Source organism: Saccostrea echinata, unplaced genomic scaffold (genome assembly GCF_033153115.1).
Source record: "Saccostrea echinata isolate AGI-Se365-2 ecotype Australia unplaced genomic scaffold, CSIRO_AGI_Sech_v1 ptg000015l, whole genome shotgun sequence".
In the NCBI taxonomy this organism is placed as follows: Eukaryota; Metazoa; Mollusca; class Bivalvia; order Ostreida; family Ostreidae; genus Saccostrea; species Saccostrea echinata.
In genome coordinates, this window is record NW_026889764.1 from 4,097,546 (window position 1) to 4,112,715 (window position 15,170).

Genomic DNA, 15,170 nt, shown 5'->3' on the forward strand with positions numbered 1-15,170 from the left:
ATTAATTTCTTATACCAGTATATATTTTAATGTAATGCATTGATACCCTTTTGTGGACTCATCCTGATCCCAGGGGACATGACATGAACAATTGAACCTGCACTACCTCGAGATGCATGCATATCTGTTATGGAAAATTTTTTTTTTCCTGTATTCTCATGTTAAACTTTGATCTCTTATTGCCCCAACTCTACCTCCAGGGGTTATATGTATGATTTATCTGCACTAACTGAAAATGCTTGCATATCAATATTACTGCCCTGCTGTTTTACCCCATCTTCGCTAGCTAAGGGTTTCCAAAATCTACTCTTTGGACAAGAAATTCCCGAGAAGAAGACTTTTAAAAGATACCACTACTTTTTTGTTTATCTGTTATCTCCTCTTGAAAAGGGTATGGCTCTTATTTGAACAAAGGATTCGATCTTTGTAGCAAGTTTGGTTGCTATTGATCCAGTACTTATAGAGAGAGAAAAATGAAAATGTGACATATGACAGACGACAGGCACACAAAACAGACGACGGACGTACAGGCGGACGCCAGACACCCTTTGAACAGAAAAAGCTCACGTGAGTCTTGGGCTCAGGTGAGCTAAAAGGTTGTAAAGATGTTAATAATTTTACATTTTCTTTAATTCGATATACTTAAAAATACATTCTTTTAATGAATTCACTATATTCTGATGTGAAGATGACTAAATTTTATTGTTCGTATTTTGAATTCGGGAATATCATTAAACCTATACATGTATTGTTAGACAGATAACGAAATTCCAAAAAAAGATAGTTATTTTACTAACATGTTTGATAACAATAGAAAAAAAATATACATTGAGATATTCGAATTATAAATAAATTGATAATAATTAATCTCGTTAACTCCCAAATTTCTCTGATTGAAAAAAAAACCCTGTGTGGACCTTCTCTACATATCCTCACATATGCAATTTAACTTAGAATATAGGTTACCCAACCAAACAGCACTTAAAATTTAAAGCGCAAAACAAAGACAATATACATATATTCTAGTAGATATAATCGATCCATGACTTTCTGTAGGTCTAACTTAAACGTTTTACTCCAGAAAATATCTTTCAAACAGCAAGTAATTGAGCGACTCATTTACCAATATTCATAAAATTCTATCTAAATTTCGTTTAATACGTGTTATGTACACTGTATATATATGGGCCAATCGATACTCACTAAAAAAAAATTTTATGAAGGTAGGGGTGGGGGTGAAAGTAAACACTTCTCATGGATAAGCTGATTTCCTCTTTTTCTAACAAATTATGTTTATTTTGTGACTTTAGAGATGTCTAGAAGATGAGTTTCACTTTATTTTTATACAGTTCTTAAGTGCACAAAATGTTAAAGAAATGTCTTAAGTGCCTGGGACGATTTACAAGGAAGATAAGATTTACTTAATAGCTTGTAGTATATATTCTGTATGCAAACAGATACTAGTATAAAATTCATAAAACACAAAAAGAATTTATAGTCTTATATGTATATAATGCAGCAAGTCTACACTCATTATTATATAATCTATTTTATAGTTCATTTTGTACATGTATGTGTCTTAACGTCTGATGTACCATACATTGTAGGGCATAAAGAAAATTAAGAATTGAATAATGATTTACTCTTCTTATAAATTTACGAGGAGTCCGTGTTTCCTGGGAAGGTGTGTGTGTGTGGGGGGGGGGGGGGGTCATTTCTTGTTAATTTATTATATAAATATAAAAATTCTAAAAATCCAGGGGCGCAGGGGGCGTGGGTGGCTCCGAACACTTCTAGATCCGCCAAGGTCTATAAATGACTTTAATATTATATGTCCTCTAAACTTTCAAAAATAGAGTTGTAGACATAATTTTGTATATTTGAATTGGTATCAGCAAAGGAAATAAATGCATGCATTTTGAATAGAATTGATTTCAGTAGATGGACCTTCGATTTCAAAAACTAGACACTGAATATTTTTCTTGTATATATTAATCTCATATATGAGAAAATAATGTGGTTCTCTAAATTTTTTTTATTGAACTTTATAAATTCTCAAACTTTTATTCTAATGGAAGAAACAAAGTAAACAAAAAAAATTGTACATGTATTATTTGTAGCTACGTAAAATTGTCAATGAGTAGCTATATCTGTTCTGTTTTTGTAGGCTTTGTTTGATTACTGAGTATCTTAACAATGTTGTAAAATAAGATGTTAGTAAAACTTGATTTTGTTCCCTCTGATATTTATAGCTATTTTCTCCCTTAGCAATTGTCCAAATAGTTATATGAATAGAATTTTTTATACACTAAATTATATTATTAAGTTATTATATTAATCTTACAAGTACGTTTAACTAAACGATAATCATATTCTCCACAAAAAATAAAGTGTACTATTAAAAATTTCAACTGGGCTAAAATGTTCTCGTGTTCATTTAAACAAAGACTAAGAAAATAATTTAATGTTGAAGATGGCATTAATCTTCAAATATTGGAACAAATTTTGCAACTAATACAATATGTAAACTATTTATAATATTCATTGAGAGAAAAATCAAACAAGCAGATCAAGATTGAGATATTTTTTCATCCTCATGCCATCATGCCCTTGACCTTTCACCTCCTTGTGAAATATGAACTCAGATCATAAAGAGTTATCATTCCGAAATCAATGGGACGCCCGCCCGTCTGCATCCGCCAAGTCATCAGTGGTAAAACATTATACCCCAAAACTTTAAAACAATGAAGAAATGAAATAATACATAAATAAATTAGAACCTGGAGTAACGTACACGCGTTCTAAATCTATTGTTTGCTTGGAGTTTAATTAAAATCACACAATTCAAAGTTGGTTAACAATAGATATGGCAGAATTATAATTTCTTGGGAAAATAGAGATAGAGAGAGAGAGAATATATCAGATCTTCCGAGTCGTATCAAACTGTAAGGTAACAATTTCTTATATACTTTAATCAGCGATTTAAATACGACGATAAAAATTTGATAAAACAAATGTTTGTTTCTCTTTTCAAAACCCTGCCACACACGATACTTTGCAAAGTTTTACGCTTTATAATAAACGTTTACATTAACCGATTCATGATTTTTTTCTTGCAGACTTCGTATTCGAACTCCCCTTTCTCTTTTTTTAAAAAAAATGTCCATTATTCATTCTCTCTCCCCCCCCCCCCCCTTTCTGGGAAATTTTGCTTTTATTATTTGTGCAAGCTTCAGATCTGCCTACCCTTTTCATTGCGAGGGTGTAATTTCAATACTCGTTTTGGCGGAATTTCAGAGGTAAAGGCGTAATCTTTTATGTTTCTCTAGTTTGATGTTTTGCAATGATACTATAATGTCTAAATAAACCTGTAATTGTACATCATTGAACAAAGCAAGCATGAATGTTCCGTTTTCAAATCATTTATTGACAAAAAGTCCATATGTGGAATAACTGGTATCCTAAATGCAGTTATATCAAACTTATTTAACTTACATGCCTAATGAACTTTTGGAAAATTTATAGAAAATCACATAATTCATTTGCATGTTAATACAAATTCTACATTATTGCGCTATTTCGTTTTTGATTTACTTACATTTACTTGTTTCTATGTTGTTCTAAGCAATGTAAGAATAAACGGAATTGAAAATTAAACTGACTTATTGCACATTTCATTCAAAAGTTTTTTTTCATAATTTTGGCATGCAACCCGTTTAAATGGCATTATTACAAAGTATATTACATATGTTGTTTGTATGTTAAATAATCATATCGTGAAGAACCGAAACCCTCTATTAATTAGTATTAATTATCTTCTTCTCGTTTTTATTTAGGAAAGCCTTTACTTTAACTCCCAAGTTAGCAATTCAATAAGTTGTCTAGGAAAAATATTTAAAAGCGTAAAATTAAATTTCATGGCGTAACAGCGTAATTTATTGGTAAAAAGCGGAAGAATTACGCCAAAAGCGGAAGGTTAGGCAGGTCTGAAGCTTGGTATATTATAAAGAAAGACCCACTGGAATTGACGGTCTGGTGCACAGATCCAAGTGGAATCAGATCCAAGTTATTACATGTAATTAAATCAAAATGCATTTCATCCTACATGAAGATGAAGAAACTTACCTAGGTATCTTCCGTCTTGCTCAGAATTCGATAAGATCTGAACCCATACAACAGATCTCATTAAATATCGTGTCTACCGTGTCAGAAATAAACAGGTGCTCGTTAACAAACAATGCACAGCTAATTAGAAATGTAAACAAATTACACAGTTTTTAAATACCTTTTACATACAAACATGACGGAACTGATCTTTATCTTGTTCGGTCGCGAGTTAAATTTCATCGCTTGTTTAAGCTACCGTTACAAATTCAGATCGGTGCATGTATACTAAGTATCCCCCCTCTACTAAAGTAAAAAAGTATTGTTACCTAACAACCGAGTTTTGAGTATCTTTATCTTCAAAAAATATTTACAATCCCTTTAACATGACATTTTTCTATTACTCGTAATTTTAAACTCAGAACAGATACCAATAGCTGATAAAACGTACATATAATTCACTTACACTTTTTTGTACATATATCTGTATATGTAGAAAATTTTCCAGAAAAAATATTAAGTACAGATGATACAAACAAACTTTAAAAAAAAATGAAAACAACAACTTGTCATGTTTATCTAAGTAAAATGAATAAGTTTATCTCAACGGATACATGTTTTCATTCAAAATTTTACAATGATGTCCTATAAAGTGTTTTTAAAAATGTAAAGATTTATAAGGGTGAATGAAAGGTAGAATTTTGAACATCATAGAAAGTGTATATTTTCTTAATAATTTAGAAATCATTTACAACCAAAAGAGTTACATATATACCAATTCAGGCACCATTTTCCGGTTTGTATCATCTGTCCTTAGTTTAAGAAACTTTACAACCAAAACGCTACAAATGTAAAAAGACACTCCAACATTTATGTTGCATTTTTATTTTTTAAAAATGTAAAGAAACAATACTTTTTTCTGTGATTGAGATGTATTAAAGCATTGTTGTTCAATTACTCCACAATTTTCACAAGACAACAAAGCTCTACATATAACTGAACTATGTGATACTGAAAAACAAACTGAAAAATAATAACAATAAACAAACTGCTTTTTACAAAAAAAGTCTCACTGTATTCTTTATACATCTATAAAATACAAAATAATACACAATTATACTGTCACAAATGTCCAGAGTTTGGAAGGTGGACAAACACATTGATGATAAGCTAGCGTCGAAATGCAGGCAAGACTGAGGATTTTATGTATACAACACATTGTGATTATATATAGCACAAAGTCGTAAATACTTAAACTTGTTCATAGAAATGAATTTCACCCCCCCCCCCCCCCCCCCGCCAAAGTATCAATACGTATAGATTTTCATGTAACACCTGAGAAGATTTGGTTCCATTCTACATCACTTATAATCCACTTGACTAAGATTAAAGAGATTGTACACAAATCCTGACTTATCTCTTTCTAGAATTATGACAAGCAGAATGGAAAATTGAGGGATTAGGGATTATCAGATTAAAAAGTTAGGGGAAACTCCCTGTACTCTTACCCTTATAACCCAATACACAAATTGTGTTGTTACTTAGTAAAGCTTTACATCTTGATTAATCTAATAAAGACACCATTTAAAACAAGCACACGAACTACACTTTCCCACGACTTGTTCTGGTTAATATCCTTTTCTTTTTTATACAACCAGAGGTCTAAGACAGGCCTTTAACCTCAGATACAAATGCATGACACATGTAAATGTTGAATCAACTAGTCTACAAGGTCACAATATCATGTCTCCCAGAAAAAAAAAACTATATATTTTTTAATATGAATCAAGAATGCACAATAAGCTTATCTTATCTTACAACAAAAATATGGAATAGAGATTACATTGCCTAAACAGACATAAAGCACTTGAAAGCAGATTACATGTACATCACAATAATATCAATAAAGTGTACACAGGTCTAAAGAATCCTTCCAAAATAAATCCCTACAGTGTCTCTCACAATTTGTTATTCACTAGATACTTGTATTGCTTTACAATAAATCAATCACACTTGTTCTTCCTTTGAATGTAATATACTAGTAGCTGTATAAATACAAAAAGGAATACAGTCAATCTGTTAGTTATAGTAAGTATAACAAATTTATGGATATAGTGAAATTTTTTGCAATCTCCAGCAAAATTCTTAACGATTCCTTGTAAAATTTTATGGTACTCTGATACAACAAATTTGTGGACATAATGAGTAATTTTGTGTCCAATTTTTCCTGTAAAGGTTAAAAATAACAAAATTTCCGTCTTTTCTAATGACTTTTTTCAGTTCTCAAAATTTGAAACATTGAGCTGACATTATGTTTTGTATTTATATTTAAAATTTTATTACACAGAAAAATTTAGTTCTCCAAGGTTAACTCAATATTTAATAATTCCATGAGTATATCTGATAATCATAAGAAGGAAAACATGTATATTGTTATTCAATCCTATACATTTACATACTTTTAATATTTTTTATGCAAATTTATACATGTACTGTATACATTTAGATCTATACTGATTTAGCAAAATAAATTCACAGGTCCCCAGGACTTTGTTATAACCATGTTTTACTGTATACAGATGTACAAATTATAGTAGTTCGTGTTACTTCAAATTCATCTAATACTCTAGAGGTATAATCATAAACCTTAATTTTAAGTAGTCACAAAATGTGTGTATTGAAAGACAATTATTCTTTATAGATTTTCATAATGATAAATCATGTAAGAATGCATTAACACTAATAAATAGGCTTACACATGACAAATACTGCACTAGATCACTAGGTTTTTGTTATGATATCGTCGGGGGGACATTTTCCATTGAGATTTCCTCAAAGGATGACCCTGAATCATTGCCATCTGAAGCCTTGCCCCCGTCTTCTTGTTTGAGCGGACTCAGCTGAGGGGTGGTCATTTGTTCAGAGCTAAAGCCCGAGTCCTGAAGAGTGGGGGGCTCACTAGTGTCTGGTGTGCACTGATCACGACCTTCATCCTCTAACAGTTTACGTGGAGTTTCCTCCCCTATGAGGATCTCTTCACTATGACAAATTACCTCCCCTTCTTCCTCAGCCTCACTTTCACTGTCAGAAATTGGCATACCATCATCCATTGCTGTGCGGCTGTAACTGGTCTCCCTTGAAACTTTGAAAGACAAAAAAGATGATTGATAAATAAATAACAATTCACAAAGAAAATTAGAAACAAAAAAATGTTCCTAGAAGAAGTGGGATAGGTCAGCAGAAGCAAACTGCATAAAACTATTACACTTGTTTTGCCATAGGAGATACAATTATGGGTACTTCCCTTAAGACACCTTATGGTTTACTAGAAATTTTGGATGAGACTTTACCTTTTGGTTTGAACTTTTTTTTGAATCACAAATGCACCTGGACCAGTAATATTTTTATCATGGGTTTTACATTTAAAATGCTCATTTAAAAAAAAAATCTATGAATAAAATTAATGTGTACAAATACAGTAAACACCAACCAGGCTTTTTACTGATTGGACAGAAATTTGAAGATCTGCATAGATGATAAATAGAAAAATTATTTTTAATATTTTTTTTTATGTAACCTTCTGTCTTTTGTAAAAATGTAAAAATCATTGACATTAGAAACTTAAAGTAGTGCACACATATTTGTTCATTGAAAGAGTCTATATTTGTTCTTGGTTTTATTCAAATCCAGTGAAAATTATAAGTAGGATAGCATTTTGAATGACTTGAATGGATCCTTATATATTTTGAAACCATGACTACAATGTTCATCAAAAACATATATATCTGAAATTAGGTATCTTGATGTAGTCTACCTGTGTACAAAGTTTTACCGATATTTGACCAAAAATGTGAGAGGGGTAGTACATGTATTTTGAAAAACTGTTTAAAGACAGAAGTTCAGCTAGAATGATAGACAAATAGAAAACACTTTACTCATGCAGGTGCTCTTCTGGTATTTGATTGGTAGACTCAAAAATTAAGTTTAATTTCTATCATTTTTAGGGATTACCGGTACTTTATCGAATTTGTTAGATCTTGCATTTATTTCAGAGGTGCAATGAAAACTGTGTCAATATTATAGATAGTATACATTCTATGGAGTAGTCTGCTTAAAGGGGGATAACTCCTACACTGTACAAAATCATATATGAAAAGCAAGTTCATGGCAGTACAATGCCCCTTCTCCCTTGTCAAAATAAACTTTATTATTTGTACAGCTCTTTTATCTGTTCTAGATCAATCCCCTTAGTTGTCTAATACTTAGTACAATAACACTTTATAGTGTCATAAATGATGAACCTTTTGTACCTAAATCTAAGGAATCCATTCTTGATCAAATATTGTTCCCAATAAATATTTTTTCAAAGTTTCTATCTGTTTTTTCTCCCAATTCTGAGAATGTATTGACAAAATGGAGAAAATTGGATATTTCTTGATATAGAAAAGATTGAAAAGAATCTTTGAACTTTGTCACTTACTATGCAGTTTATTTGGAGTACTTGTGTCAGAGGGTTTGTTAATTGTAAAATACATACATGTATGTATACCCTCAAAGTAAGAAAAAGATACTCTAGGGGGTTTCAGAAATTTTTTTAAAACATGGCTAGAGGTTAAATTCAATAACTAAAAAAAATATATATATATATTTGAAGCATATCCCAACAATATTTCCTCTGATTTCACCTCAGTCTGGAGAAGGACAACACTCTGTATGTAGGGGTATATTACAATATTGGCTGCAGTGCCCTTACCTGACACACTCTCATCTACAGAGCTGTCATCTTCATCATCTCCGTCCTCGGCCCTGTCCTCATCCTCCTGAACCTCAGGGACGTAGAATTCATTCTGCCGAGCCAGAGGGGCAATGAAATAGATGAAGCCTCCATCATACACCTCTAAATAGGGATGAGCACATAACTTACGCTCCTGAAAATTAGAAAATTTACAATTTCGTTTAGAAAGAAGATGGGCGAACAAGGCAAGTGAAATGCCTATGGTGCGACAAATATGAAAGTGAAAATTAAATCTCATTATAACAAAAATTTTCTTTGAAATTTCATCTAACATGAAAGTATACTTTATGTAAAATCTCCAGAAAGTACAAAAATCTCACAAAGATTAAAATATGTTGATGGTGCAACATTGGGGCGAGCGCATTGTTCACTTAATTTTAAGATCCGCCTCTTCAAACCGCATGAGACATTTGCAACGTCTAAACTGTGACATCACATGACGTTGTATGTTAGCTGCATTTCCATAAACGAAGTTTGAAAAGTGCAAAAATTTTAACAAAGAAGTTTAATCTACTATCTGTTTGTAATATCCATTAAATTAAGGTGAGTTTATTTTTTGTGAATTTTTAGTTGTTGTTAGCGCGCAAACGAAGTTAGCAGTGAGAACAAGAAGCAATGCATTGTGGGTCCAGAATTACTGAGGAAAAAATTCTGTTGAATGAATGTGCAGTAGTCTGATATTTTCTCTTCGCCCAGGTGTTGTCGTTAGAGCTCGCAGTGACAAGCGGCACTTTGCGCCGCTCGCTGTGCTCACTATTATTTGTCTGTGAAATAGCATACACACACACGACGGGCCAAACTAGCTGCAGAACTGTAGCTCTCTGCTTGAGAAAATTCGGACAGACACAGCAGAGAGCTACAGATCCAAGTGTTGTAAAAACCTTCGATTTACCTTTCAACGGTTCCAGACGGCCGTAATATCAGTTTAAAAAATGCATTCCGACGTCAACGTTGGTGTCATCCTGAAACAACACGCCCGAGTTTTATTTATCTCATTTCTTTTTTACATACATGTTGTTTTGTAATCTTTATAGACAATATACATGATATTTAAACCTCCTGAAATTTTTATTTACATTTTCTTGACAAGTGTATGTTCTTTGAATTACTTCTTTTCGCACAACCCCCAATAACATGGACGTCAGAATGGGAATTTTTTAACCCTACATTTCAAAAGCATAAAGGGCTGTTTGAGACCGTTGAAAGGTAAATAAAGTGTCAGGAATAGGAGTAAAATATATGGATAATTATTGGATACCACTTTTAAAGCAGGGGAAAGCATTAAATACAAGAAATAATAGCCGAAGCGAGCGACAAAAAAGCGGCGGCGTAAATCAAAGGTTTTTACAACGCTTACTCTCTGCTTTGTCTGTCCGAATTTTCTCAAGCAGAGAGCTACAGTTCTGCAGCTAACACACACCAAAAAGGGCAAAAAATATCATTTTCTCATAACACAATTTTTCCATATGAGTGGGTCTCCTTCCATTTTTTTTTTGGAAAATTTATCCTCAAAGAATGCAAAAAATATACATTTTTTGGTTAACAAAAACATGGAACAAAGACCCACTATATCTTATAAATACACTTTTATGACACAGCATTCACATATTTCTGAGAAATACTTGAAGTCCATTTAGTCAAGGGTCATATCACAAACATGATTTAAATGTCATGCTATGTCAGGAGTTGTGTAGCATAGTGGTTAGCATGATAGTCTCAGAGGAAAAATGATACTCTGGATTTTTATTGCTATGGTTCGAACCCCAAGAATAGCATATTATTTTTTTAAATAATACAGAATAGTTTTTGCCAGGAAAATTTTTTGCAAAGTTTTGTTTGTCATAATTTCATAAATTCCAGTAATAAGAACTTATCTCTAAATACAAAATTCACAAACTGAATGTGACTTTTAAACATCTGAAGCTATAGGCATACTGCAAGCCTTGTTCACCCATCTTCTTATAATATTCAAGATAGATACATGTAAAAAGTAAAAATCTTGTCAATGAAATGTTCCTCCACAATACCAAATAAACAAGCCAATTTCAAAATATCTTATACTCTTTTTCTTCTTTGACAATTTATTCACTGAAAAATTTTTAAGGATATGTATCTTTGAGATGTATTAAATGTTGAATGTACTACACTGTATAAATAGCATTTGCAGAGACATGTCATGCAAATCATTGATAAAATTAATAAAGTTTTACAGAGAATTAATCCTGACCTGTACATAATCATTCATTCTTGGGTATACCCTCCACACTGCAATAAGAATGGATAGAGCGCTTCTGTATGGAAAGGAGGTATTGACAGCATATGATACAGATGGAAGCTTGGCAATTTTATAACCAAACTTTAGCAGTTGTTCCTGAACAGCTTCATCAATTTCAGTTCCATCCTCAGAGAGAACAGAGCCAACAACATAACGCAATTTCTCTGCTTCTACCTATAACAGAAAAATTATTTCTTCAAAGATTTCAACTGACTGAAATTCTTTATATCAGAAAAGGGCTACAAATACATATATTCTAGAGTAGACTCACACTAGAGTCCTCATCTTAATGAATAAAGAAGATACAAGGCATTACTTTGGCAAGTATGAAATCAAGTCATATTTAACATGTTTGAACTGAAAAAAAAATATTTTTAGTGCTAAATGGAATAGAGTTTTTGATTGAGACTGTCTGGAAATTCAGAATTTCACATAGTGGGTCAACTTTCGTAAAGTGGATGATAAATTAATGTGCTGTTCTTTGAGATTTGTTCTTAATTCAGAGGTTTGGTTAAATTTATACAGTTGTTTCATCCAGCTTTTTTGTTTTTTTCATTAAAATATTTACTAGTCAACCCTTACAAATAAATTAACATTTCATCATGACATCTGCACTTTCATTTTCATATATTCAGTAAGATTCTGATTTAATCCATCTGGCAAGACAATGACGTCACACACGGATCTACAATATTAATCTTATGATAATCCACTCTTATGCATGTAGTTATGACTACATGTGAAACCTTAATATGCGTAGCCTCACCACTCTGGGGTCATCATAATAGATGCCTATGGTTTTGTAGCCCTGAGGGGTCAGTCCGCAGACTTCAGTAAACACGGGGCCACATTCCTTGTATGGACCGCGACAGAATTTGTAAGCAATGACAGCCTCTCCGAGCGGGGGTTTCCCCGTCTTAACATCAATCGTCTCAAACAAGCCCGACAATAGCAACAATGCCAGAAACGTCAATATCAGACATAAACCCAAAACTCCAATGCCAGCGATCAGCAGCATTTCAGCCATTGTTTTGGTTTTTCGATGTCCCTCTAGACTGATCATAGATTATATAATAAAATACCAGTAGATCCCGAGAATTATAAACTGGTTCTCATCAGTCGATTCCATACGGAACGGAACGAGTGTTGCCGAATACTCGTTCATCAGGGAGGATAACTCCAACTTTCTTATAAAATAGATCATGTACAGTGTATATGGAATTTATTTCAATAGTTGGAAACATAAATTTCATATCCAATTTTTCCGACTTCAAGTTAAATATAATTCTGGATACTATTTTCATACTGCGATAACAACACTTGTTATTTTCACAGTTTGAATTGAGATAAAAAATCTGTGAACATTGCAATTTTATTCAATGGAGAAATTAAATTATTGAATTGAATAAATAAATTTATTTATTTTTTTTACTTTCGGATACTGAATCATAAGAAAGAAATATATTTCATAATATAAAAGCAACACTTTCACAACAAAAACAATATTACATTTTTGATTTAAAAGTTTTCTCTGGTAACCAAGACTATTAAAAAATTTAATTTATGATTAAGTCCCACCTTCACCCTGTTGATAACTTACATTAGCCCACACTCTCTCTCCCTCTTAATTTTAAATTGGACACAGTTCGATATCAATTGTTTTTCTTTTTTATTTGTCTGTAACGATGATTTTCTTTTCGTGATCAACAACGTAATATTATACATAAAGATTAAAAAAAAAAAAGCAGAACGTGTTTTCTTTGCTTCAGAGTCCTTGAGTAAGTGTGACTGATGAGTTATTTACAGTTTTGGATGCTCTGTACATGCCTCCCAGCTGTTACACATTCCTGCAGTCCATAATGTGGGGGAGTGACACAAGAAGGCAGAATTTGTTTATGATGACAGATGAAAGAAACTCCTGAATATCAGGCAGGTGTGGGGGAAAATATACACGTGAGATGGTCGATCTTCTTTTACCAAGCGCTGATTAAATTTATAGGACAATCCTGTTCAAATTTCTGGTGTGTAATATTGAGAAATATTTTTCTTTATATCTACAATAAGTATGTCAACTTAACTACACGTACACTGTTTGTAAATCTTAGATCTTTAATTTACTATTCTAAGACTTTTCATAAGTAGAAATTTTGATTAGAAATGGTGATATATAGGGAAATTTATAATGGAATAATTGTGAGCTATTTTAAAGATTGATCAATATGGACCGTTTCCTAAAAGGAGAGAAGTCCAATTAATATCTTTGAGAACGGCGAACTGATACAAAGCAAAGACATTAACATACAGTTTGCCTATATTCATGATATTATGCGAATGATTAATTACCAATTACATGTATACAATATGAAATTAATTTGTTACTGAAAGCCCAGATTGTACTCATTCTATTATCTTTACATTTAGAACACAGAATATAAATTTGTATAAAATTTATATATTGATAAATTCTATAAACAATGCCGAAGATCAATGTAGTTATGCATAAATACTGAACATTCCGTCACTGAAAAAATGTTAGGCATGCATGTATTTCAAAATCACACATAAAAATACAATCACACATTTTAGTATATGCTTTGAATGTTATCACTTTCACTGGAATCATATCGACACATGTCATGTTTTAATGGCATTTTGCATAATCGAAGCGTGATGGTTGGTAGAGTTGCAATGGAAATGCATATTGTTGTCATTATTTTCAGAATTGACTTGAAACGGACCTAAAACGAAATGATAAGAATGCATTTACATTGCACGCAAAGCTTTTAGATGGACTGGGGATAATCGTCGGTAATTCGCGTGTTTACATTCAAAATTAGAAAAGGAATTTTATGAAAAAGTCTTTATACAATTTATGAGAAAGTTCTTTAAAGATTTTCACAATGATCTCGATAATTGTTTAAATGCTAAAAGCAAAATAAACATGATAAAGAAGTAATGGGACGATTAACTTAACATGCCATGAATGTTTTTATTTTCAAAATTTTCTCTGAGTTTGACTTTCAGTGTTTTAGTATGAATTAAATGGACTCTTATCAAAGAACTAGTGATATTCATCTTTAGCGACCTGAAAAAAAGAAAAAAAAAACTCTTGTGTTAATGCTGTTTGCATGTGCTAAGTTCATATAAAAGGCACTAGATGTATAAAATAATACGAAGCCGATATGATAAGCCAAAATAGGACGAATCAGTGTTGCTAAAGGGAAGATTGGGAGAAAATATATATCTGTCATTTGTTGATAAATTTTCATCATTTACTTCATTTGTAGAGGCACACTTTCCAAGTTTCCTCTGAACTTTTACCCCCTGTTCCAATTATCACATGCCCCTGGGGCTACATTAACCTAACGACTTGAGACGGTCCAACTAAGGACAAATGTTATAATGGGAAAACATATACATTAATTCTGTGTATGCACTCAAATTCACACCTGTACACTTATGAGGAAAATTAATTTATAATATACATGTATATTTATCATTTTGATTTTTCCTAAAATCTGAACCCGCACCCAGCATGGAGTTCTTGTAATTTAAATATGACTAAAATATTAAAATATTGATAAAATTTAATGACCCCCCCCCCCAAAAAAACAACAAAAACGCCAACCCCCCCCCCTAAAAAATAACTTATTTTACCATCCACGCATTTACATGTACCTTGTCAACATAAGGTTACGTTATGTACATGTATATTGTTGTACACTCTGTGCTTTAATTTTATGCAAATGTAAAGTTTAAAATTTAAATTTTAAAATTAAAATGAATAAATAACATTAAAATTCTAGTAATAAGAAATAGAAGAAAAAAAAAAGTTCAGTTAATGTATTTCACTTCATTCCTACCGAACTCCTTTAAAGGGAGAGGCAATTTAAAAGTATTATTAACAAACAGGTTTTCCATACATTTTATTTATATGTAAACAATACCATGCAAGAAATGTGAGAAATTTTTATTGCCACCGATTTAGAAATGATA

General features: G+C 31.9%; 1 protein-coding gene across 1 annotated transcript; it reads right to left on the reverse strand.

The window, feature by feature from the left end:
* Positions 1-6,318: 6,318 nt before the first annotated feature.
* On the reverse strand, positions 6,319-12,228 carry LOC133187420 (testis-expressed protein 264-like). Its single transcript, XM_061322785.1, has 4 exons — positions 11,941-12,228; positions 11,127-11,348; positions 8,858-9,032; positions 6,319-7,246 (listed from the first exon to the last, which is right to left on the reverse strand). The coding sequence occupies exons 1-4, from the start codon at positions 12,199-12,201 to the stop codon at positions 6,897-6,899; spliced, it is 1,008 nt and encodes a 335-aa protein (XP_061178769.1). The 5' UTR covers positions 12,202-12,228; the 3' UTR covers positions 6,319-6,896.
* Positions 12,229-15,170: the final 2,942 nt, after the last annotated feature.

Bases quoted from the DNA above. Each gene is read 5' to 3' on its own strand.
- LOC133187420 (XM_061322785.1), bottom strand. From the start codon at position 12,201: ATGGCTGAAATGCTGCTGATCGCTGGCATTGGAGTTTTGGGTTTATGT. The intron at 11,349-11,940 runs GTGAGGCTACGC...TTTCTGTTATAG, and splicing joins ATTATGATGACCCCAGAGTG to GTAGAAGCAGAGAAATTGCG. The intron at 9,033-11,126 runs GTCAGGATTAAT...TCTAATTTTCAG, and splicing joins GAATGAATGATTATGTACAG to GAGCGTAAGTTATGTGCTCA.